The sequence below is a fragment of the Entelurus aequoreus genome, linkage group LG11, assembly GCF_033978785.1.
Source record: "Entelurus aequoreus isolate RoL-2023_Sb linkage group LG11, RoL_Eaeq_v1.1, whole genome shotgun sequence".
Lineage (NCBI taxonomy): Eukaryota > Metazoa > Chordata > Actinopteri > Syngnathiformes > Syngnathidae > Entelurus > Entelurus aequoreus.
In genome coordinates, this window is record NC_084741.1 from 36627477 (window position 1) to 36653493 (window position 26017).

The following is a 26017-nucleotide window of genomic DNA, read 5'->3' on the forward strand; positions in this document are numbered from 1 at the left end:
AGCCTGTTGTAAGGCTGGGCGATATGTCGAGTTTGTAAGATGTATCGATATATTTTTAAACAAGATATGAATTAAGAAAATATCGTAATATTGATATAATTTATTTCACGTTAAAATGACCAAACGGCGCTTATTTGTTGTGTTCCTTGTTCTCCCCCGCTCCTCACTCCCTCTCATGGGCTACTAAACCCCGATTTATACATTAAAAAAACTAGTGGAAGATGACAGAGGGATTCTCTTGCTTAGATGTTTCTTTTATCGATGTAGACCAGTGGTTCTCAACCTTTTTTCAGTGATGTACCCCCTGTGAACATTTTTTAAATTCAAGTACCCCCTAATCAGAGCAAAGCATTTTTGGTTGAAAAAAAGAGATAAAGAAGTAAAATACAGCACTATGTCATCAGTTTCTGATTTATTAAATTGTATAACAGTGCAAAATATTGCTCATTTGTTGTGTTTTTTCTTGAACTATTTGGAAAAAAATATATAAAAATAACTAAAAACTTGTTGAAAAATAAACAAGTGATTCAATTATAAATAAAGATTTCTACACATAGAAGTAATCATCAACTTAAAGTGCCCTCTTTGGGGATTGTAATAGAGATCCATCTGTATTCATGAACTTAATTCTAAACATTTCTTCACAAAAAAATAAATCTTTAACATCAATATTTATGGAACATGTCCAAAAAAAATCTAGCTGTCAACATTGAATATTGCATTGTTGCATTTCTTTTCACAGTTCTTTTTGACAGACATTTTAGTGAGGGTCAAACCATCATGGCATGGGGGAAACTCTGGGTTCATGGTAATGAATGGAATAGCCTACTTGATTTGATGTTCAGTTTATGAACTTACATTCATATTTTGTTGAAGTATTATTCAATAAACATATTTATAAAGGATTTTTGAATTGTTGCTATTTTTACAATATTTAAAAAAAAATCTCACGTACCCCTTGGCATACCTTCAAGTACCCCCAGGGGTACGCATACCCCCATTTGAGAACCACTGATGTAGACGACATCCAGGAAACCCACAATGCGTCTACTTGGCCACATTTGGACAAATGTATGCGTCTGGATAAAACATTAATTTGACTTGATTTACCATGTAAACCCAAATCAAAACTGTTCTCGAGTTGCCAAAAATGTATACCGAAGTGAGGAAGATCATAGACGCACAATTACGTAAAGTCACTTACTTGGCGCTGACCGAACCGTACACTGTGACAGTCCATTACATCGTCGACTGGGAATTAAAAAGTGCCTGCCTGCAAATGTGTTTTGTTTTTTAATCAGAGTATGATACATTTTGTATTATTTGCACAGTTATGTTAATTATTTTATGTAGAAATAATATTTTCTGTGTTATGTATACATTCTGTTTTTCTATTTTATTTATGTTATGTAATTATGTGCTACTTAAACAGTTTATTTTCTGTGCTGTTAATACCCATACCAAAGTGCCACTGACTGTTTACAGTACAGTTGTCATTCACTTCAATTTCAGTGAAATTCGCTCAAAAATGAATATCTTTATATAAATATTTTCACCAGAAAATATATCGAGATATATATCAAATATCGAGTTTAAGTAAAAATACATCGAGATATACTTTTTCATCCATATCGCCCAGCCCTAGCATGTAGCAGAAAGCATGATGGCTAATTATTTAAAAAGATGGCTTCATGTTCCCTCAGGGTCTCCATATATCAACAACGTGTCTTAAATAGGTAAGAAGTTTGACTTGGTTCTATCTATCTAGCTAAAGCTATATGTTGCTATTGAGCTATCGAGTTTGTGCTAACGTAAATAGCATGTAGGATGACGGCTAACAACTAGCAAGAAAATGGCTTCCTGTTCCCACTCCTGTCAGGAGTTTTTAAAGGGTAAGTAGTTTCAGTGTTTCTATCCATTTATCTCTCTATTTCACGTACATGCGCTAGCGTAAATTACATGTATGTGGAAGAGATCCAGCTTTTAAGTAAATAGAACAAACAGAGAGCCCTATATTATTCTGCATTCAAAACAACTTGACCAGGTAGATTTGTCCAGCCAGTGTGTTATCTCTAACATCCCAAGCTGGTGGTAAAAAGAAGTCCATCCATCCACTCTGTCATGTCCTTCCAAATAAGGTGATTGAGTTCGGTTTAGCTTTGCAGCTGAATCTATTTATTTTAACTCCCCCCCGCCCCTTCACTGGCCTTGCCATAAAGAAGCTGAGAGGGGTCTCTGTGCTCCACACAGTGGCCCTCAAATATCCACACTGCCTGCCTCCTAACATCTGCTATGTGATGCAGGAGGAGGGTTGTTTTTTTACGTTGGCACTGAATGATCACATCAAATGTCTCATGGCGGCGTAGAAACGGAGGCAGATTACGGCTAAAAGCCTCTCTTTAACCTCTTTTGTGGCCCAAAACACGGCTTGTCTAACATGGCTGACATAAAATCACAGAGAGATTAGCATGAGACGCTTCGCATGTTTAAAAGTAGAACTCGTGCGTGTAGAGGAAGTTCGCCAGAGAGTGAGAAAGCAGGAGAGGAGCGAGGAACAGGCAAGGTCTTATGTGTTGATATTATTCTAATCTCGGCGACCAGGTCCAATGTAAGCAACATGCGAGTACTGGAGCATCACTTCAATCGCAGCTTCATCAATGGCTGCTCTGTTTCACACTCCCACCATCAGACATTTCATTACGCTTCAATCTCGACAGCATAAATAACACTGACACTCAGAAAACCTCCGCCAAGGCTTGAACATTTGTCACCTGCAAAATCAATCAGCACGTCTGCCACCTTTTTTAACTACTAGGTCAGACTTCAGACCAGGTAAACAAGGTTTAACCATTTAAACATGTTTTATTGTCCCATATTATTATATTTTTTAACAATTCTAAGTGCCAATGGTCCCACAATAGTGTACCATTTTGGAAGTGTGTTGGCCAAAATATAAGCTTGATGCTGGTATTAGTCAGTTTAAAGTGCTTTTAGTAAGCCCTACTGGGAATACACCATTTTGTGTACTTTTTTGGGAACTTTGACTATCGTTCACAATCATTATAAAGGACATGACAACGGATGGATTTTTTGTAATGCTTTCTAAATATTACATCAACAAATTAAATAAACTTAAATAAAAGTCTACTTATAACGGAGCCAATGTGAGGTCCTCTATTTTGCCCATAAAATCCGATGACCTTTTAAAAAGCGCCAACAATACTCCATTTAATTTTCGTAACTTGAATATTAACCAAGTATTAGTGATATTGTTATTATAAGCGCTAACTCAGACAAACTATTTATTGTGGCACTAACGTGTGTCTCTAAATTGCCATCCTTGAGTGGTCTGCTGCTTCCTCACTTCCCTGCTCCTTAGAAGTTTATTGAAGATCAGGGGTGCTCATTACGTCGATCGTGATCTACCGGTCGATCACGGAGGGTGTGTCAGTCGATCCCCAGCCAGGCATTAAAAAAATAGTCCTAAAAATGAGCGATCATACATTTTCACTATGATGTCACTTTCGTCATTTGATTGACATTCACGGCACCCGAGGGTCTTCTGAGATGACGCTGGCTGCTGCCAGCTCATTATTAGGAAAAAATTACCGACAGGAAGGCGAGAAGCACTTTTTATTTCAACAGACTCTGGCGCCGTACCTGTCGTCAAAACTCCAAAGACCGACTGCACAGTTGCACAATAAAAGCTCTGCTTCATCCTGCCTGCGCTAACAAAATAAGAGTCTCAGAAAGCTGGCGTGCACAAGATAGCAAGCTACGGAGTTTGCCGCCAATGTATTTCTTGTAAAGTGTATACAAAGGAGTACGGAAGCTGGACAAATAAGATGCCAAAAACCAACCACTTTCATGTGGTATTGGACAGAAAGGAGGACTTTATTCTCCTCCATTTGAAAATGCGGACGTTATCAGCACCACTGTCTGATTCCTATCAATGCAAGTCATCAGAATCAGGTAATACACCAACTTATATTCTTGTCTTCATGAAAGAAAGGAATCTATATGTGTTAAACATGCTTGTATTATCATTAAACACCTTTAACATGTTAACAATATTAACTATATGTGTTAAACATGCTTGTATTATCTTTAAACACCGTTAACTTGTTAACAATATTAACTATATGTGTTAAACATGCTTGTATTATCTTTAAACACCGTTAACTTGTTAACAATATTAACTATATGTGTTAAACATGCTTGTATTATCTTTAAACACCGTTAACTTGTTAACAATATTAACTATATGTGTTAAACATGCTTGAATTATCTTTAAACACCGTTAACTTGTTAACAATATTAACTATTTGTGTTAAACATGCTTGTATTATCTTTAAATACCTTTAACTTGTCAACAATATTAACTATATGTGTTAAACATGCTTGTATTATCATCAAACACCTTTAACTTGTTAACAATATTAACTATATGTGTTAAACATGCTTGTATTATCTTTAAACACTTTTCACTTGTTAACAATATTAACTATATGTGTTAAACATGCGTGCATTATCTTTAAACACCTTTAACTTGTTAACAATATTAACTATATGTATTAAACATTCTTGTATTATCATTAAACACTTTTAGTTTATTAGCAATATTAATTATATGTGTTAAACATGCTTGCATTATCATTAAACACCTTTAACTTGTTAACAAAAACATATGTTTCATAAATAAGTAAATATAAATTATATATATGAATGAGGTAGATCCCCGCGACTTGATCAATTGAAAAGTAGCTCGCCTGCAGAAAAAGTGTGAGCACCCCTGTTTTAGATCATAAATCATGCATCTCACCTGGAAACTAGATGGCTGAGGATTAGAGATGTCCAATAATATTGGCCTGCCGATATTATCGGCCGATAAATGCTTTAAAAAGTAATATCGGAAATTATCGGTATCGTTTTTTTTTATTATCGGTAGTTGTTTTTTTTTAATACATTTTTTTTATTAAATCAACATAACAAAGACAAGATACACTTACAATTAGTGCACCAACCCAAAAAACCTACCTCACCCATTTACACTCATTCACACTCATTCACACAAAAGGGTTGTTTCTTTCTGTTATTAATATTCCGGTTCCTACATTATATATCAATATAGATCAATACAGTCTGCAAGGGATACAGTCCGTAAGCACACATGATTGTGCGTGCTGCTGGTCCACTAATAGTACTAACCTTTAACAGTTAATTTTACAAATTTTCATTAATTACTAGTTTCTATGTAACTGTTTTTATTAGGGGTGTGGGAAAAAATCGATTTGAATTCGAATCGCGATTCTCACGTTGTGCGATTCAGAATCGATTCTCATTTTTTAAAAATCGATTTTATTTTTTGATTTTTTTTTATTTTTGATTTTTTTTAAATTAATCAATCCAACAAAACAATACACAGCAATACCATAACAATGCAATCCAATTCCAAAACCAAACCCGACCCAGCAACACTCAGAACTGCAATAAACAGAGCAATTGAGAGGAGACACAAACACGACACAGAACAAACCAAAAGTAGTGAAACAAAAATTAATATTATCAACAACAGTATAAATATTAGTTACAATTTCAACATAGCAGTGATTAAAAATCCCTCATTGACATTATCATTAGACATTTAGTTTATGAGATGCGATGCAAGTGAAAGCCACTGTGACACTATTGTTAATTTTTTTTTTTTTTTTTTTTTTATTAATGTTTGTAATGTTAACATCAATGAGGGATTTTTAATCACTGCTATGTTGAAATTGTTACTAATATTGATACTGTTGTTGATAATATTCATTTTTGTCTCACTACTTTTAGATTGTTCCGTGTCATGTTTGTGTGTCCTCAATTGCTCTCAATTGCTCTGTTTATTGCTATTCTGAATGTTGCTGGGTCGGGTTTTGTTTTGAAATTGTATTGCATTATCATGGTATTGTTGTGTATTGTTTTCATTAAAAAAATATAAAAAAAAATAAAAAATTAAAAATAAAAAAAATTAAAAAAAATCGTTTTTGAATCGAGAATCGTGTTGAATTGAAAAAAAAAATCGATTCTGAATCGAATCGTGACCCCAAGAATCGATTCTGAATCGAATCGTGGGACACCCAAAGATTCCCAGCCCTAGTTTTTATATTGTTTTACTTTCTTTTTTATTCAAGAAAATGTTTTTAATTTATTTATCTTATTTTATTTAATTTTTTTAAAAGGACCTTATCTTCACCATACCTGGTTGTCCAAATTAGGCATAATAATGTGTTAATTCCATGACTGTATATATCGGTATCGGTTGATATCGGTATCGGTAATTAAGAGTTGGACAATATCGGAATATCGGATATCGGCAAAAAAGCCATTATCGGACATCCCTACTGAGGATATAATCCGACAAGTTGGGACACTTTGACAGCCATTTAGGACCCAAGACTGGCGAGAACGACACGAAAAGGCGCAGAGTAAACCCTGTCTCTTTGCGAGGATTATGAGTGATTCTTCATTTAAATGGGAATATATGAACATGCTAGCAGTCGGCATCCTAATGACAGCATACATTGTACAGTAAGTGATGTTTTATTATGTTTGTTGGCTCTCATTAAGTCTGCAGTGAGTAGAAATCAGGGATGAAGGGGAAAAAAAGCAGAGATCATGATTCATTATTGAAATTAATGCACTGCGTATGCTTAAAATGATCAAAATATGTAAAAATATAAATAAATGTGCCTGTTACTACATTACATCTGTACTTACACCATGTTAATAAAATGGAGGTGTTTGGATGTTTTTTAAAGGCTTTATAGGCAAAATTGAGCGGCTCCCATGGGCTCTATTGTAAGCGGACTTTTGATCGTATTTATTTAATATTTAGAAAGCATTAAAAAAAATACTATCCATCATCATGTCTTTCATTATTATTGTGAACGATAGGCAACATTTTTTAAAAAAAAGTGTAGTTTCCCTTTAACACCAATGAGCTGCATTTGACCACGCCTGTCTCTGACAGAGTGTGGCTCCGTTTACACTGAACAGCAAATATAAATGTTTTACCCTCAAGTGACACAAATCGGATATCTTTTGCTATTTTAAACGCTACAAAGTGCTTCAAATGTGATATTTTTGCATCAGATTTGGGCCACATCAGGAGGAAGTCCGTATGCGTTTGGAATAGGATTTTTTCAAATGTGATTGCAGTCTAAACAGCAATGAGACCCGTTTACTATGTTCACGTCATATTTGGTCGAGCTGCGTCATTCATGTGCTCAGCAAAATCTCTTTTCTTTTTGCAACTCTTTTCTTCCTCCTCCTGCAGTTGTTTTCCATCGTCTTCCCACTTCCTCAACCACTGTGCCGCGGCACACAGTTGTGCCGTGAGATACAGTCTGGTGTGCCGTGGGAGATTATGTAATTTCACCTAATTGGGTTAAAATTGGTACATTTTAAGTCTACTTTATACTTCTTTTTGTGCCCTTGTGTGCACGATCTTTTTCACCTTTATCCTTTCCATCCTTTGTAACTGAGTTACTGTGTGGAAAATGTTCCCTTGTGGATCATTAAAGTGTGTCTAAGTCTAAGTCTAAAAATATTTTTTGCAAACCAGTAATTATAATCCGCAAATAATGTGCCGTTGTTGAGTGTTTGTGCTGTCTAGAGCTCGGCAGACTAACCATGTTATACTCTTCCATATCAGTAGGTGGCAGCAGGTAGCTAATTGCTCTGTAGATGTCGGGAACATGGTTTGTCATGATCACAATATGCAACCGACAGCGGGAGGCAGTGTGCAGGTAAAAAGGTATCTCATTTTTAAACCAAAAATAAACAAAAGGTGAATGCCCCTAAGAAAAGGCATTGAAGCTTAAGGCCTACTGAAATGAAATGTTTTTTATTTAAACGGGGATAGCAGATCTATTCTATGTGTCATACTTGATCATTTCGCGATATTGCCATATTTTTGCTGAAAGGATTTAGTATAGAACGACGACGATAAAGATCGCAACTTTTGGTATCTGATAAAAAAAGGCTTGCCCCTACCGGAAGTAGCGTGACGTAGTCAGTTGAACATATACGCAAAGTTCCCTATTGTTTACAATGATGGCCGCATGAAGTGAGAGAGATTCGGACCGAGAAAGCGACAATTTCCCCATTAATTTGAGCGAGGATGAAAGATTTGTGGATGAGTAAAGTGCAAGTGAAGGACTAGTGGAGAGTGGATGCGATTCAGATAGGGAAGATGCTGTGAGAGCCGGGGGTGACCTGATATTCAGCTGCGAATGACTACAACAGTAAATAAACACAAGACATATATATACTCTATTAGCCACAACACAACCAGGCTTATATTTAATATGCCACAAATTAATCCTGCATAAAAACACCTAAGTGTTTGTTATGTTAGCTCCTAGCTCCTATGCTAGCTCCTAGCTCCTAGCTCCATATAAGCCGCCAATCCAATTCAAACACCTGCACAACACACACAATCACTCAGCCCAAAAGACCGTTCACCTAACCCAAGGTTCATAAAGCTTATACCTGTATATTTAAACAAAGTAACGTACGTGACGCGCATGTACTGGCAAGCGATCAAATGTTTGGAAGCGCAGCTGCTACTCACGGTACCTGATGTTCAGCTGGGAATGACTAAAACAGTAAATAAACACAAGACATATATATACTCTATTAGCCACAACACAACCAGGCTTATATTTAATATGCCACAAATTAATCCTGCATAAAAACACCTAGGTGTTTATGCTAGCTCCTAGCTCCTCTACTAGCTCCTAGCTCCATAGAACACGCCAATACAATTCAAACACCTGATCAACACACACAATCACTCAGCCCAAAAGACCGTTCACTTAACCCAAGGTTCATAAAGCTTATATATTTAAACAAAGTTACGTACGTGACGCGCACGTACGTCCAAGCGATCAAATGTTTGGAAGCCAAAGCTGCATACTCACGGTAGCACGTCTGCGTCTTTGTCATCCAAATCAAAGTAATCCTGGTAAGAGTCTGTGTTGTCCCAGTTCTCTACAGGCGTCTGTGTATCGAAGTCAAAAGTCCTCCTGGTTAGAATCTCTGTTATCCGAGTTCTTCGATCTTGACTGCATCTTTCGGGAATGTAAACAATGAAACACCGGCTGTGTTGTGTTGCTGCTGACTTCCTTCGCAAAATACGTCCGCTTTGCACCGAGAACTTTCTTCTTTGCTTGCTCAGCTTCTTTCTCCATAATGCAATGAACATAATTGCGACAGATTCACCAACACAGATGTCCAGAATACATCCAGAATGAGATGAAAACAGCTATTTCGTATTGGCTTCAATGTGGAAGGCATACCTCTGTTCCCCGGGCTACTTCACGCGCATACGTCATCCTCAGAGGCGTTTCGAACCGGAAGTTCTCCGGGACATTTAAAATTGCACTTTATAAGTTAACCCGGCCGTATTGGCATGTGTTGCAATGTTAAGATTTCATCATTGATATATAAACTATCAGACTGCGTGGTCGGTAGTAGTGGGTTTCAGTAGGCCTTTAAGGAAGGCTATGCAGAACGAAACTAAAACTGAACTGGCTACAAAGTAAACAAAGAAAGAATGCTGGACGACAGCAAAGACTTACAGCGTGTGGAGCAGAGACGCCGTCCACATCCGTACATGACATGACAATCAACAATGTCCCCACAAAGAAGGATAGCGTCCGCACAACTGAAACAGTCTTAATTGCGAAAAAAAAGCAAGTGCGGGGAATAGCACTCAAAGGAAGGCATGAAGCTGCTACAGGGAAACACCAACAAAACAGGAAGGTCCACCAAAATAACAGCGCAAGACAGGAACTTAAGCACTACACACTGGAAAACAACAACAAACTCAAAATAAGGCACGACAACCTGGTGGAGTTTCATTTTTTTAACCTTGTCTGCTGGTGGTGTGCCTCTGTATTTTTTTTATTTAAAAAATGTGCCTTGGCTCAAAAAAGGTTGAAAAACACTGCTCTACACAACAGCCACAGCACAAACCCACTAACAACCTGATCTGTGGCGTACATGTTTTCTCGTGTAATAGCGACTTTGATTGATTGATTGATTGAAACTTTTATTAGTAGATTGCACAGTGAAGTACATATTCCGTACAATTGACCACTAAATGGTAACACCCGAATAAGTTTTTCAACTTGTTTAAGTCGGGGTCCACTTAAATTGATTCATGATACAGATATATACTATCAGATATAAACTATCATCAAACATTTATTGTGGTTTTGAAGGAGGATAGAGATGCCCTTTCTTTTACACCTGTTGGGAGCGCATTCCACATTGATGTGGCATAAAAAGAGAATGAAGACCTTTGTTAGATCGGAATCTGGGTTTAACGTGGTTAGTGGAGCTCCCCCTGGTGTTGTGGTTATGGCGGTCATTTACGTTAAGGAAGTAGTTTGACATGTACTTCGGTATCAGGGAGGTGTAGCGGATTTTATAGACCAGGCTCAGTGCAAGTTGTTTTACTCTGTCCTCCACCCTGAGCCAGCCCACTTTGGAGAAGTGGGTAGGAGTGAGGTGTGATCTGGGGTGGAGGTCTAGAAGTAATCTGGCTAGCTTGTTCTGGGATGTTTGGAGTTTAGATTTGAGGGTTTTGGAGGTGCTAGGGTACCAGGAGGTGCATGCGTAATCGAAAAAGGGTTGAACGAGAGTTCCCGCTAGAATCCTCATGGTGCTTTTGTTGACCAGAGAGGAGATTCTATAGAGAAATCTTGTTCGTTGGTTGACCTTTTTGATTACCTTTGACGTCCTGGTTCATTTACATGGGGCGGTATAGCTCAGTTGGTAGAGCAGTCGTGCCAGCAACTTGAGGGTTCCAGGTTCGATCCCCACTTCCGCCATCCTAGTCACTGCCGTTGTGTCCTTGGGCAAGACACTTCACCCACCTGCTCCCTGTGCCACCCACACTGGTTTAAATGTAACTTAGATATTGGGTTTCACGATGTAAAGCGCTTTGAGTCACTAGAGAAAAGCGCTATATAAATATAATTCACTTCACTTCACATAATCTGGTCAACTTCCTTTGTTTTAACTTTACCGAGCTGCAAATGCAAATTGTGTAGAGTCCACATTTGGGCCACGTTGGGGACTGTGCATGTCAAGACTGCAGTCTGATCAAAATTACATTTTACCTCTAAACTAAACAATCAGCTGGAAATAATCAGATTTTTAAAAATCCTGATTTGGTCCACAATGTAAACGTAGTCTGTGTGTCACCAAAAAGGCGTAATTGTTCACACTTTATCCATTTTGTACATGTACACTGTAACACTTGTCCAACGTAACAGATGCTGTATATCAGTGGTCCCCAACCTTTTTGCAGCTGGGGACCGGTCAACGCTTGCAAACATTTTTTATTTTTTTTTTCCCATAAAGAAATGGTTGGGGACCACTGCTGTATATCACATACTATGATGTAACATTAAAAGGGTAACTGTACTTTTTGGGGAATTTGGCCTACCGTTCACGATCATTATGAAAGACATGATGGATGTGTGTAATGCGATCAAAAGTCTGCTTACAATGGATCCGAAGGTAGCCGCTCTAATCTGCCTGTAAAGCCCTTAAAAACATCCAAACACATCCATTAGGGTTTTATATATGTGCTGTAAGTATATATGTAATGTATTAACGAGGTCATTTATAATAACATTTAATATTTATGTATTTTGACTAATGGAGGGATGATTTTTTTTATCTAGAATAAAGTTTGACAAGCAGGGAAACAAGGAAGCAGCTGATCAGTCGATGATGTTAACATTGGCACACAAGCTCATGATCACAGTGCCGCTACAAATAGTTTGTTTGCATTAGCGCTTATAATAACAATACCAATAACACTTGGTTAATATTCAAGTCAAATGTAAATGGGAGTATTTTTGCCAGTTTTCGGATGGTTGTTTTATTCGGTTTTATAGGCGAAATAGAGGACCTCCCATTGGCTCCGCTGTAAGCGCACTTTTATTTACAAATTAACATGCATTAAAAAAATACATCTGTCATGTCTTTTATAATGATTGCGAATTCCAAAAAAAGTGTGTCTCATTGTGAGACAAGAAAACAATGTTAGCAACACTGGCAAAGCTATGTGCGCTACAATTAGACTTACATTTTAATAGCAACATACTGTACTGCTACTGTAGGTTGGCATATTTTCTGAAGAAAAACAAACCTAAACAAACAAATTTAAAGCTCCCATGCCTGACTGATAGATAGTTGGCACAGCTCCAGACTTTATTTTAAGGTATGTAGCGAAGCCTGTGTTTTTGTTTTTGTTTTTTAGCTGACAATCATTGGTACTTTAATCTTTAAAAACATACTTTGTGGTTATACAGGTGGTGAGCTCACTTTTCACAGATTCAATTTCAGTTAAACTTCAACTTTAACCAGGGTAACTGATTTTAGGATTAAATGTTGATACCTACTTACAGATAAATGGCTCAATTGGGCTAACAATCAGTCTTTGGAAGAATTCCTATACCCATCATTAAGCTACCAACAAAACTGACAGGGAATTAAGGAAATAAGTATTAACCAAAATGTAGAAACTTGAGGCACATACAGTATGAGACTCGTTTATCCTTTAAAAGCGGCAAGCATACTTAAACAACTTAAAACATACACTGTGTAAATGCTGACTGTGTGCACACCAACACCAATTTATAGTCCGCCTGAGCTTTGGTCCGCCACAACAGTTTTTGTGTCAATAACACTATTGCACTTAATACTTACTAAATATGCGTAACAACCGAGCAAGTAGGGGATGTTTTTAATGAGATGCTTGAGTTTTGTCAGGTGTGCAGTAGCTTTGGTTGATTAAGGTGGTCTTTCTCGTCGGCCTCTCCCAAAGGCCACAGCAGGGTCAGCAGTTGGAGGGGAGTGGATAGTGGGGAGTAGTGCATTTTGTTTTACTGAGTGTGACCCCTAGGTGGCGACACGAATGAAGAGGGAGCCCTTTTGGGGTCCACCGTCCATCAATGGTTAACAGTTCCAGACAAGCCCGAGTCATACACTCTGGCAATTTTTGGCTTAAAATTGTTGTATTAATGTCAATAAAAGATGAGAAACATTTTTTTCCACAATGATACCTCTTCGTCTCATTATCTTCTGTGTTATTTCAATTAAAAAAAGAAATGTCACGTTAAAAAAAAGGAACTTTGAGTCAACATTTTTTAGAAGTATAAATAATTTAGTAATTTAATAATTTAATTTTTAATGTTTCCCTCTTGTTTTCATATATGTTTGGAGATCTTTTGAGCCTGCACCTCAACCATGTGGTTTTGATGTGCGCCTGAAACAGTGGCATTTTACAATTGCTATTGTGTGTCAAATGATTTCCATTCAGGAAGTCTAAATAATAATAATTGAATGGGTTCTCTAATTTCCTCATAACTTGCTGTTGTATTAATAGACAGAACATACTGTGATAGTTGAATCTGTTGCTCCTCTGCAAAATGTCACTCATGCCCGTTTGCTGCGAAGCCTCGGTTAACCTGTCTTCATGTGGTTTATAAAAGTAGTGATGGTGGGTGGCCATTTTGGTCTAACTTGCACGTCCTCCACAGAGCATTCCTTAAAATCTGCTGGATATTTGGTCTCTTACATAACTGCGGCGTAGCTACATCTCATTAATGCCTACAAACGGTCAATTCATATAGCGAGAGGTTCCTGGACCCATCAGTGGGCCCTGAATACCTACAGTGTTGTTATGTATTCCAGCTGAATCATGGTTCTCAGACCGGACTGTTTTTCAGTCAATGTTTTTGTTTGTCAACATTAAATGCATGCAAATAATTACCTTTGTTGTAGAGCAAATTGAATATAAACATAAATGATACAATCCTGAATTACATATCAAGTAAATGCTTGCATCACAGATCCATGAAATATTTGAAGTCAAAGGAATTAAATCTGTTTTTTTGTCAAGTTAAAATATTTTCAGTGTTGGTTGAGAGTGGGGCCACAGGGGGTGGAGTTGGGGAGTGAGGTAGTGGTCCCTTAAGTAGGAGCAAACTTATCCCTCGCCTCCTTTATCCTTCCTCTCACCTCCCACCCCGCAAGTCTACGTAAGATTTTCCAATCAGATGGAAGGAACCAAACAGAGATAAACTATCCAAATCATTTTTAGGGTAAGTGACTTTTTTAATTAAACATATGGGTTTATACATAGTGATGTTTTTTGTTTATTCTTTGATTTTTAGATTGTGCAGGTGTACCAGTAATTGTGTTCGGTTGGGTCCTCACGTAAACTGCATATGATTTAGTATAACAGTGAGTTATGAATTTAATTAACAAAAAAAACAACTTTAAAATGCAATCCCACAAAGCCAATTACAGCATGGATCAAATGTACTCCTTATTGGGGTGGTGTTGCTCAGTTTGTAGAGCGGCCGTGCCAGCAACTTGAGCGTTCCAGGTTCAATACCCGCTTCCGCCATCTTAGTCACTGCCATTGTGTCTTTGGGCAAGACACTTTACCCACCTGCTGCCAGCGCCACCCACACGTGGTTTAAATGTAACTTAGATATTGGGTTTCACTATGTTAAGTGCTTTGAGTCACGAGAGAAAAGTGCTATATAAATATAATTCACAAAAAAAAGAAAATTCACAAAATTGCTGAACTCTAATTTTAGATCAGCATGCATCTCAAATTGTTTGCCTGTTGTTCAATTTTCCACAAATTCTATGCATTTATTTGACATATTTTTCCATGACTTTTATTATTGTTACTAGAGCTCATGTTCGCTTATGTAAGCATCTGTGACGTGAAAGACATACAATGTTCCACAGTTCTATACAGTCCCCCACTGTTAGCTCTCTACTTGGTTTCACCGTCAGACACTCAATTCACCTTCTCCTTTCCTGTACGAAACCATCTAATTTGGTTTGGGCAAGCTGATGAATTAACTATTATGGGTGAGGGTCAGAACACTGGCACATTTTGTTACCTAAAATGTGGTTTAGGCTAAATTTAAAATGGTCTATTTCTAAAGCATAGTGTGATCAGTCATGGTTTATTGCAATAAGGCTATATTGATTTGTTAGAAAACTAATGATATTTTAATTAACAGTAATACAAAAATTATACAGCTTTAACGTGTTTAGATTTCTTGCATGCGCTGCACAGTGAACCTTTACATTTAGATAACTCATAGGGTTAAGACTAAAACTATATTTCCTTTAGGATCCAGTACTTATAATATTCTTATAACCTAATTATACATAGATATCATAGATGTATGTACTGTATAACTTTCCGTGACAATTAATTGTTAATTTCTTCTTATTTGTAGGTTAAGGCTTGCTTACTACCACTCACATAGAAGAAGGAGTTTACAATCTAAGGAGTAACATACATCTAATCCCCGGTGACTGTTACTGGCTCAAAATGCTGTTTACACTGGGACTTTTCCTCCTCCTTACCCCATTTCCCTCTCTTCAATCCACCACAAATCAGAAGAAAAACTACACAGGAAATTACTTGACTAAAACCAACGTCACTTTCACCATTTTGAAAACGAAAACCAGCTCTACTGGTTCCACAAAACCAAATGGGCGCCCCACTCTAAAGACAAACAATATAAATCAGATAGTTTTACCCACTCCTCTGCCCAACCAAAAACCTCCAGCGATAAACACCACAGCAAGTGCTAGAAGCAAGCCCAACCAAGTCGAAAACCCCACCGTTATGTCCATTTCATTAAAGGCATCCACAGCTAGTAGATCTGTGGTCAAGAAAGATAAGCACACGGTGTCAGTAAACCAGACAGGCTTGGCTAAATCCACACCAGCCAGTGATGTGAAGTTTACGAAGAACAATCATGGACCCACTGAAAATGCGAATGATCAGTCAGTATCAGCAAGGTCTGCATCAGTCAACCGAGCTAATACCACTAAAGATAAAATCCAACTTTCTGTCAATCAGACAGCGTCTGAGAAATCTCCTTCAACCACCAATGGGAAGTTTGCCAAAGTCAAGCCAACACCCACCGTAGTTCAAAATACCCAGTCAATGTCCACAAAGCCAGCCGGCAGCAGTAAAACCTCCAAGAAGAAGCTGACTGCCTCTGTCAATCAGACAGTTGCTATGGAATCTCCCTCTACCAGTGAATTGAAGAACTCCAAAGACATGCATGCCCCTATAGTCCAGACTGATACGACAGCTAACAGTTCTGCAGTTGTCAAAAATAGGTCCACGGCCTCTGTCAATCAGACAGCTGTGGGAAAATCTCCGTCTACTGTTGATGTAAAGAACTCAAAAGACAAACCTGCATCTACTGCCCAGGCTGCTCTCTCAACCCCAATGAAAACTACAACATCCAGTAATTCTGTATCCGTCAAAGAAAAGGCCACAACTTACGCTAACCACACTGGAGACATCAAATCTCCCACTGCCAATGATACACAGAACTCTAGAGTAAAACCAACCAACATGGCTCAGACTGATGCATCCATCTCTGCAAAGGCCTCAGCAGATCAGGCCCCTGTCATTAAAGATTCCAGCAGCAACAAAGTAAAGACTGCTCCTGCACACCCTATTAAGGTGGTAGTTGCTAATGACTGCGAGTCCAGCCAAACCACGGAGCACGAAGTAAGCTTAAAACCTGGTGCTCCCTTGGTCATGACACATAGGATCAGTTTAATGCCTGGTGGCTGTGCCGGTGGATGTGATTCAGAGATGGCAGAGTTGAAAATCCGCTTGGCCCGTCTGGAGAGAGAGATGACCTCTCTGAAAGAGAAATGTATGGTTTTTTGAGTTTTGCCCTACATGTTTGAAAGTCTCTCCAATATTGTGTAACTGTTGTGTTTGCCGCCCAGGTCCATGTTCTGCAAATTGTCCAAATGATTGTAGTGGCAATGGGAAATGTCAGAAGGGAAAATGCATCTGCCAGGAAGGATTTCTGGGTTCAGACTGCAGTGATTGTGTCCAAGGAGCTGAGTGTAGTAAAAGTAAGTGATACTTTAACTGACAATGTTTATATCAGGTATTCATTATTTACTGAAAACCGTTATGCTCTGTATTCCCAGAAGAATTTAAGGGGACAATTAAGGTCAAAATGGACACAGTATCCCAGAAGGTGAACAAAGAAAGCAGCACTATCAAAGAAAAAAAACAAGAAAGAACCAGCACAACAGAGCACCTGGAGAAGGAGCAAAAGAAGGGGACTGATACCAAGGAGGCTGACACTAAATCAAAGTTAGCCGCTACAGCTAAACTAGATCTTAGAAAAGCACAAGTCAACCTGGATGCTTATGGGAAGAAAATTATAATAAAGGGTAACACAAAGATATCCAGTCCAACTGTTGGCCAAGCGTTGTTGAAGCAAGGAGGAAGAAAGCAAGAAGAAGCCCGAACTGCAGCCAACACTGCAGTCATGGATCCTAAAAAGACTGATCTCACATTTGTAAGGGAAGGAACCATAGTTAAATCCTATTCCAAATCTGACCAACTGAAAGATGAACCTCAAACTAACACAACCCAGATTGTTGTTTCAACTACAACAATAAAGTCAAATGGGACAGGTAAAATTGCAAAAATGCTTACCAAGATTATGGTCGCCAACAAAACCAGAATTGGAAAAGACGCCATGGAGCAATCAACAGTATTTGAAAATAATTCTACTCAACATTCAGGGCCCAAACTGATCAAGAAGGTCAAAGTAGACACTTTATCTGAGCACTTGAGTGATAGAAAGACTGGACAGGGCAGACATACTACAACTAATGCTAGCAAAACAGAAAAAGGGAAGGAGGCTGCAACAGTGCACTCTGTTGATGGTAAGACCGGTACAGTGAGCGTTACCATAACTGTGCAGACTGCTGATGGTAAGACTGAGAGACAAAGTACAACATTGCACTCTGTTGATAACAGAAACACAGATACTAGCAGAATCGGAATAGGAAGCGCTACCATCACAGTGCACTCTATTGATGGTAAGACTGGAAAAAGCAGACACACTACACCTTTGCACTCTGTGGATGGCAAGACTGCTAAAGGGAGAGATACAACGGTGTCTTCTGCTGATGGCATTAATGGGCAGGGAAGAAATACAAGTGGTCAATCTGTGGATGCAAAGACTGAGAAAGGGAGATTTACCATAACTGTGCACTCTGTTAAAAGTAAGACTGGAAAAGGTAGAAACATCATCACTGCAAACACTGGTGATGGCAAGACCGAACAAAGCAAACATACTACAACTTTGCATTCTGTTGATGACAGAAACACAAAGGTGAGCAAGACTGGACAGGGTAGAGATACAGCGATGCATTCTGTTGATGCTACATCTGGGAAAGAAAAAGATACTATGACTATTCACTCTGTTGACGGAAAAACGGAGCAAGGCCGACAAACTACAACAATGACAGATGCTGTGAAAACAGGAAAAGGGAGAGATACCATAACTTCTTATTCTGTTGACGGTAAGACTGGTGAAAGGATCCGTTATACAACTGTGAACTCTGTTGACAACAGAAAAACAGATGCTAGCAAAATTGGAAAGGGGGGAGACACCATTACTGAACAGTCTGCTGATATTAAGACTGGACATGGTACAAATACAGTAAATTCACACTCTGTGGATGACAAGACTGGACAAGGGAGAAAAACCATAAGTGTGCACTCTGTTGATGGGACACACATTAAGACCGGTAAAGGGAGAGTCAATCTAAAAAGTCAGTACATTGTGAATGCTACTGTTGTCGATGAAACTAGACAGAGCCAAACAACCGCCAATGGTGGCTCTATGACAAGGACCAAAAGTACAGGGGGATTAGGTTCAGTTAGGGTTATGAATATCTCGTCCCACAGCTTCATTGTGACGTGGTCAGCACCACAAGGAATGTTCAAGAACTTCACAGTAATCAGAAGAGAGCCGCGAACTGAAGACAATGAGGGGGACTATGAGGACTTTGAAGAGGAGGCTTTTGAGGGAGATAGCCAAGCAGCAAAGAATGCAAAAGAGGTCCAGGTGCACAAGGAGATCACAACTTCTTCAGTTAAAGTTGTTGGATCCAGAAGTAAAGCAGAAACTAAGAGAATGTTAATAGTGGTTCCTGGTAGTGTGCGGTCAGTTGAGTTCAGTAACCTTCGCGCTAGCACACGCTATGTCCTGCACATACATGGTACTGCTGCTGACAGAAGATCCAATATTCACAGAGTTATTGCAGTTACAGGTAAAACAAATTGGACCACATACACTATGAACTGTCTTGAGAATCAGTGAATGCATCCATGTGTCGGACCTTCTCATTTTCCTGCTGTAGGTCCTGAGGCAGCCACCGATATGGTATTTACGAACATAACAGAAACGTCACTCATGGTGTCTTGGTCCAAACCCAAGACCGCCATCACAGGCTACAAAGTCACATACACCCACATTGTAACAGGTCAGTTATGCTGTGGTATGTAAGAAGACCACTACCACTTGGGTTAATCAAGATAAACATTGTATTTCCACTGTTGTCCTTCAAGGAGAAACACGTTCGGTTAGCTTGAACTCCCAGCAGACTCATGTTGTTCTTTCCAAGTTGTCCGCTGGATCATCCTACTTGGTCACTGTAACCTCTACACAAGGCAAAGCCCAAAGTGATGCTCTTCTGTCTATTATTACCACAGGTACACCACCCATTCCATTCATCTCTAGTATCAAAATACTTCTGCAGTACTGAATGCACTAACCCACTAAACCTACAGAATCCGACACAAAACGAGTACACCCATCATATCTGGAGAAACTATTTTATTATATATTCTTGTGGGACAATAATACATAACTGGCATATTCCTTGAACTAGTCAGTGTACAGTTTTGAAAGCAGTATACAGTAGATCTGTACTATTCACTAAGTAATAATTCAACACATAGTCATCCACATTGCCTCCACTTGAGAATTCCCCATAGATGCTCAATTGGTTTGATGTGTAGTGTTGTGTGGTTCGCGAACGATTCGTTCGAAAGAACAAATCTTTTGAGTGAACGTACTGAACCGAATCACTTCATGAACTGATTCGTTCCTTTCTCAGTTCAGTTGAGCTCCGCCGCGACCATGCCGGTATGAGTGGAACTGGCGCATTCTGTGACTCACTGAACCCTCGACGTCGGCGAACGACGCAGCCAATGAGAGGGCGGGGGGAGGGACTGAGCAAACGATTTGTTCACCGCGGATTAACGACATGAATCACTCAGTGAACGTCAACGCTCTCGCTCTCTGCTCTGCTTGCCCCAATGCCGCGAGTGATTCTCCCCCCGTCGCGGGGATATGTTTCATGCCATTGGCATCCGTTCTCCATTCATTCTCCAAGCTAACGGCTAATGTTGACTCAAGCCACATGAAAACAAACACACGTCCCCATTATCTCAACACATAAAGTTAAAGAAAATCCGTGCAGGCTGAGCAGCAGCGACGCGAGGGGGAGGGGCGGAGGGTAACGTGTAGGGCAGGCTGTTTTGAGAAGATTTAAAATAAAAATAATAACTAATGTATGTACACATACATAGGCTATTATTTACACAGTTATTGTAACAAAAATAAATTTCTCCTTGGGGATCAATTCTGATTCATATTATTATCATTATTATTATCCATTCTACTGCAACTGTTGTTGTTGTTGTTGTTTAGTAGCTATCATCATCATTATAATAATACTGATTTGCAATTAAACTGTACTGCTGCTGCAGAAGTGATTCGGTACACGTACTGAACTGGCCACCGTGTGGCGTTGTCAGTCACTGATTCTAGTGATTCGTACTGTCAAAAGAACTGCAGAAGAGATTTGGTACACGTACTGAACTGGCCACCGTGTGGCGTTGTCAGTCACTGATTCTAGTGAGCCGTACTGTCAAAAGAACTGCAGAAGAGATTCGGTACACGTACTGAACTGGCCACCGTGTGGCGTTGTCAGTCACTGATTCTAGTGATCCGTACTGTCAAAAGAACTGCAGAAGAGATTCGGCACACGTACTGAACTGACCACCGTGTGGCGTTGTCAGTCACTGATTCTAGTGATCCGTACTGTCAAAAGAACTGCAGAAGAGATTCGGTACACATACTGAACTGGCCATCGTGTGGCGTTGTCAGTCACTGATTCTAGTGATCCGTACTGTCAAAAGAACTGCAGAAGAGATTCGGTACACGTAATGAACTGCGGCCACAGTGTGGCGTTGTCAGTCACTGATTCTAGTGATTCGTACAGTCAAAAGAACTGCCAATCCCATGAAAACAAGCCACATGAAAACAAAATGAGAGTAGACTAGTAGAGGAGACAGAAAGAAGGGGCGGGGGGTAAAGTGTAAGCAGGCTGTTTTGAGAAGATTTAAAATTAAAATAATAACTAATGTATGTACACATACATAGGCTATTATTTACACAGTTATTGTGACAAAAATAAATTTCTCCTTGGGGATCAATTCTGATTGATATTATTATTATTATTATTATCCCTTCTACTGTTTAAGGAACCGATTCTAGTGATTCAGTACAGTCAAAAGAACTGCCGATCCCATCACTATTGATGTGTGGAGACATACTTTGCCAGACCATCAGCTTCACCCTCAGCTTTCTCAGCAAGGCACTTGTCATCTTGGAGGTGTTTGCCGTCATTATCATGTTGAAAAACTGCAGTGTGGCTCACTTTTCCCAAGGGAGCGGATTCATGCTTTCCTTCACAATGTCACAGTGCATGTTTAAATTCATGTTTTTCCTCATGAACTTCATCATTGGGCAACACCCACGGAGACTCAAACCATGACGCTAACACCACCATGCTTGACTGCAAGACGCTATTATCTCGAGACTCCCTTTATTTGCCAGCTATTTAGACAATAATAGCAGTGTGTTGAGCCATTCCCAGCACATACACATACACAGACTACTCCAAAGTATATCCAAGTTTTCTTCCTATAGTATTTTCTCTTGAGAAATGTTGCTTTAAATAATAATGGCTGTTAGAATGTGATGTGTGTACTCACTTTTGTGAGATACTGTGACTGGTGCAATGCAAGCCATGTTGTTAAAATATGTTGTTTTGTAACTTATTTGAAGTGCCTGCACCTCCAACTTACCTCCGGGCCATCAACGTGACAGATACCAGAGCAGTGCTGCAATGGACCCCCAGCTTGGGGAAGGTGGACCGCTTTATCATCAGCTATGAGTCTTTTAAGAGTGAGCGTTAGAACCTCAAACCTGCTTAAACTATATTAAATCGAGATAACTGGTATATTTAATGATTCTCCTCACCGCAGCACCGAATGTAACGGTGACAGTAATGGTGTCTGGAAACTCAGTGGAGCACCAGCTGAGAGGCCTGCAACGAGGCACTGTGTACACTGTCAAAGTCCTCAGCCAGAAGGACAGTCTGCAGAGCGCAGCGATTACGACTTCATTTACCACAGCTAATGGTGAGTAAGTAAGACAATTTCTTTGGTGAAATCACAACTTAATGGTGATTTATTCTTTATTTCCTCAAGTGTTCAAAGCCAGTGAGGTGGATGCCCGATCTGCTCTGATCACTTGGAAAAGTTCTACCATAGTTTACCACAGCTACAGACTGATCTACCAGGTGGTAGGAGAGGTGGCGAAGGTAAAAAAATGATTATTAGTAGAGTGGAACCTCGAATTACGAACAGGGTTCATAAATCGAAAAGTTAATAATGAGTTCCAGGCTTGAATAAAGTCCAAATTTTGTTAACATTTTTGTACACTTTCAACAGAATTTGAGGTACTATACAGTACTGTATATCTATCAAACATAACGTGATTGGTTGTCTGTCTATCTGTTTTGGTCCTGAGATGAGGTGGCGACTTGTCCAGGGTGTACCATGCCTTCTGCCGAGTGCAGCTGGGATAGGCTCAAGCCCCCCCATAACCCCAAAAAGGGACAAGCGGTAAAAAGATGGATAAATGGATGGATGCATAACAATGGAGTACAGTCCAGGTAGAGGACGAGACTCTGTCCCAGGTGGAGGAGTTTAAGTATCTCTGGGTCTTGTTCACGAGTGAGGGAAAGATGGAGAAGGAAACCAGCCAGACAATCGGAGCAGCAGGGGCTGTATTGCAGTCTCTCTGCCGCACTGTTGTGACAAAACGAGAGCTGAGCCAGAAGGCAAAGCTCTCGGTCTACCGAGCTATCTACATTCCTACTCTCAGCTATGGTCATGACCGAAATAATAAGATTGCAGATACAAGCGGCCGAAATAAGTTTCCTCAGAGGGGTGGCTGGCATCTCCCTTAGAGATAGGGTGAGAAGTTCAGTCACCCGAGAGAGACTCGGAGTAGAGCCGCTGCTCCTTCGCTTGGAAGGAGCCAGCTTAGGTGGTTCGGGCATCTCGTGCGGATGCCTCACGAGCGTCTCCGTAGGGAGGTCCTCGTTGCACGTCCCACTGGGAGGAGACCCCGTGGCAGGCCAAGGACCAGATGGGGGGATTACATCTCCTCTCTGGCCTGGGAACGCTTCGGGATTCCTCAGGAGGAAGTTGCTAATGTTGCTCTGGAGATGGACGTCTGTGGGTCTCTGCTGGAGCTGTTGCCCCGCGACCCGATTCCGGATAAGCGGTTGAAGATGGATGGATGGATAACAACGGAGTGATGAATCAATGTTCTCTTTATTAACAAATCAAAACAAGAACAAGCTGAACTGTGCGCTGCTCTGCCAACACACGCAAACAGTCCCTTCGGTGCCCTCACAAACTATCAGAAAAAAAAATCCTTTACTTCTACAACATTACTGCTAGAATAATAAAACATTTAAAAATAAAATCCACTTACATCAACAGTGGCAAAAGAGGAGCTGACAAGAAAGGAGCAGACCGTCAGAAAGTAGAGAAGAGAGGGATCGGGCCGCATGGGGGACGTGTGTGTTCGTGTGCGCACGTTTGAAAGAAGTGCTGCAAAATGACAGGTAGCTCTTGAAACAAGTCTGTTTTGGCATTTTTTTCCCAAAATAGTCTGGTCTCGCCCCATTTAAAACGTGCTGTGGTACGAAGCGATTGTTCCATACTTTTGAGCGCCATTAATGTACTCCTTGCAAATATTCATTTTTTTTTTTTTTTTTTTAAACTCCACAGCGATAGCCCCCTTCTTTCCACAGTGGCCTGTTGTCTTTTTGAGTCTCATATTGAGTTAGCAAAATAGATAAAATGTGTCAAAAGGCGAGAAAACACAGAAAAGGCACACTCGCTGAAGTACTAAAAAGTGACCAGTAGTGTTTTGCGCAGCCTCCTCAAAATGCTGCACCGTGCTTTTTGCCTGCATGCGGGACACAAAATGAATGAAAGAAGCATTCGTACACAGACACAGGGTTCGTACATGGAGGCCTATTTGGCTCGATCTAAAACTTTGTCAATCTAAAAGTTCGCAAGTAGAGGTTTTCGTAGATCGAGGTTCCACTGTACTTCAAGCCTAGACATTGATATGATGACTAAAGAAGATGTTTTAATGTTTATATTAGGAGCTTCTCCTGGAGTCCACTATCACGGAATATAAGTTGACAGGCCTGTTACCCATGTCACGCTATATTGTTCTGGTACAAGGCGAGAGAGATGGACAATACACGTCCATTGTCACCACTGAATTTATCACAGGTAAACCCAAAACCCCAAACTGGGCAATTGCATTTTCTGATTGCACTCAAGGTTTTTTCCTATTGTGCAGGAAAGCTGCGTTTCCCGTACCCTACGGAGTGCTCCCAGGAGTTGCTGAATGGAGCTCTTCAGTCTGGGGAGGTGGACATATATCCCCAGGGCAGGGAGGGACAGGTCGTGAGAGTCTACTGCGACATGGAGACTGATGGAGGCGGTTGGACGGTGAACTGATGTTATTTCAATAAAAACTGCAGAAATGCTAGTACATATTTAAAATACTGTAATTTGTTGTTTTTGTTCTAGGTGTTCCAAAGAAGAATGAGTGGAAAGACAGATTTCTACAGAACCTGGAGTGAATATAGAGCCGGCTTTGGAAACCTCAGCGAAGAGTTCTGGCTCGGTACATTTTTAGATTTGGATTGCATGGGATAGAAGGAAGGAAAAGTTATCTATTTCACATCCATGTTCGCCACTCCAGAGAGACAATCCAAAACAACACAGCAGCAACAGAGCCAATCACTTAGGTCAATACAACTGACGACAACAGTGCAGCAAGTGTAACATACACTAGTTTGAGCAACAGCTGAGTAGCACAACCTACGTAAGAAAGTGCATGCACAGGAAGATAAAACCGTTGGATGATGGCCTTACATGATGCGTCAAATGCAGCTACAGCCATCTTGTGTAGTTAATAAACACATCAGGAAGTTGCCTACAGCCACATCTGTTAATGGCAATGTTTTGTGAGCCGGCCCTGATTAAGGACCCCGGCGGTTCTTTGCTTTTGTAGACCATGCACCGACCTAGACATAACCCTTTATCTGCCTACTAAAGCTGTTGTAAGTAATAGTATCAGAAGGATTGGGGTGGTATGCTTCTCCACGCCGTGATCGGGGCACTACGTTTTACACCTGACACTCATTTCTTCCATTCTGTTGTGTTGAAAGTAGGGCTGTCAAAGTTAACACGATAATAACGCGCTAACTTTAAGTTCCTTTAGCGGCAATCTTTTTTTTTAACACACGATTAAGGTCCTGACTCCTTTTTAAACCTTGGCCTATTCCGTAGCTTGAGGAAATGTGATGGCGTCCAGTTACTGTGGAGTCACAAGCTTGAAAATAGCGAGCATAAATGCACAAAGAAAGTGGTACATTATACAAGTCTCAGGTCCAAAGCCATGACAAGTTGTTATAAGGACAAGACAAGACTATTTTACTTTCAATGGCCGTGAGACGACATCATTGGAACAAACGCTGCTGGCGCACTTCGCTGCTTGTAGAGAAGAGGAGCTTCACGTCCGTGTTTGGATTACAGTCAAGTGCATTAAAAACATTAAATGTAGATTGTTACTCTAACTGCTTTAGTAAAATGGAATAAAATCTCAGCAGAAAAAAGACG

At 39.9% G+C, this 26017-nt stretch overlaps 1 protein-coding gene across 3 annotated transcripts in view; it reads left to right on the top strand.

Moving 5' to 3' along the window:
- The first annotated feature begins 1483 nt into the window (after positions 1-1483).
- LOC133660054 (uncharacterized) overlaps positions 1484-26017 on the top strand; it is a 30430-nt gene continuing 5896 nt past the window's right edge. Inside the window, exons 1-12 of one of the 3 annotated variants that reach the window (XM_062063140.1) lie at positions 1484-1736; positions 15336-16784; positions 16861-16992; positions 17071-19215; positions 19306-19428; positions 19514-19657; positions 22083-22202; positions 22283-22438; positions 22508-22620; positions 24487-24619; positions 24690-24841; positions 24923-25019. In XM_062063140.1, coding sequence (XP_061919124.1) covers positions 15431-16784; positions 16861-16992; positions 17071-19215; positions 19306-19428; positions 19514-19657; positions 22083-22202; positions 22283-22438; positions 22508-22620; positions 24487-24619; positions 24690-24841; positions 24923-25019 — 4669 coding nt within the window. In that variant the 5' untranslated portion in view covers positions 1484-1736; positions 15336-15430. The other 2 variants (XM_062063139.1, XM_062063138.1) reach the window with 2 other exon arrangements.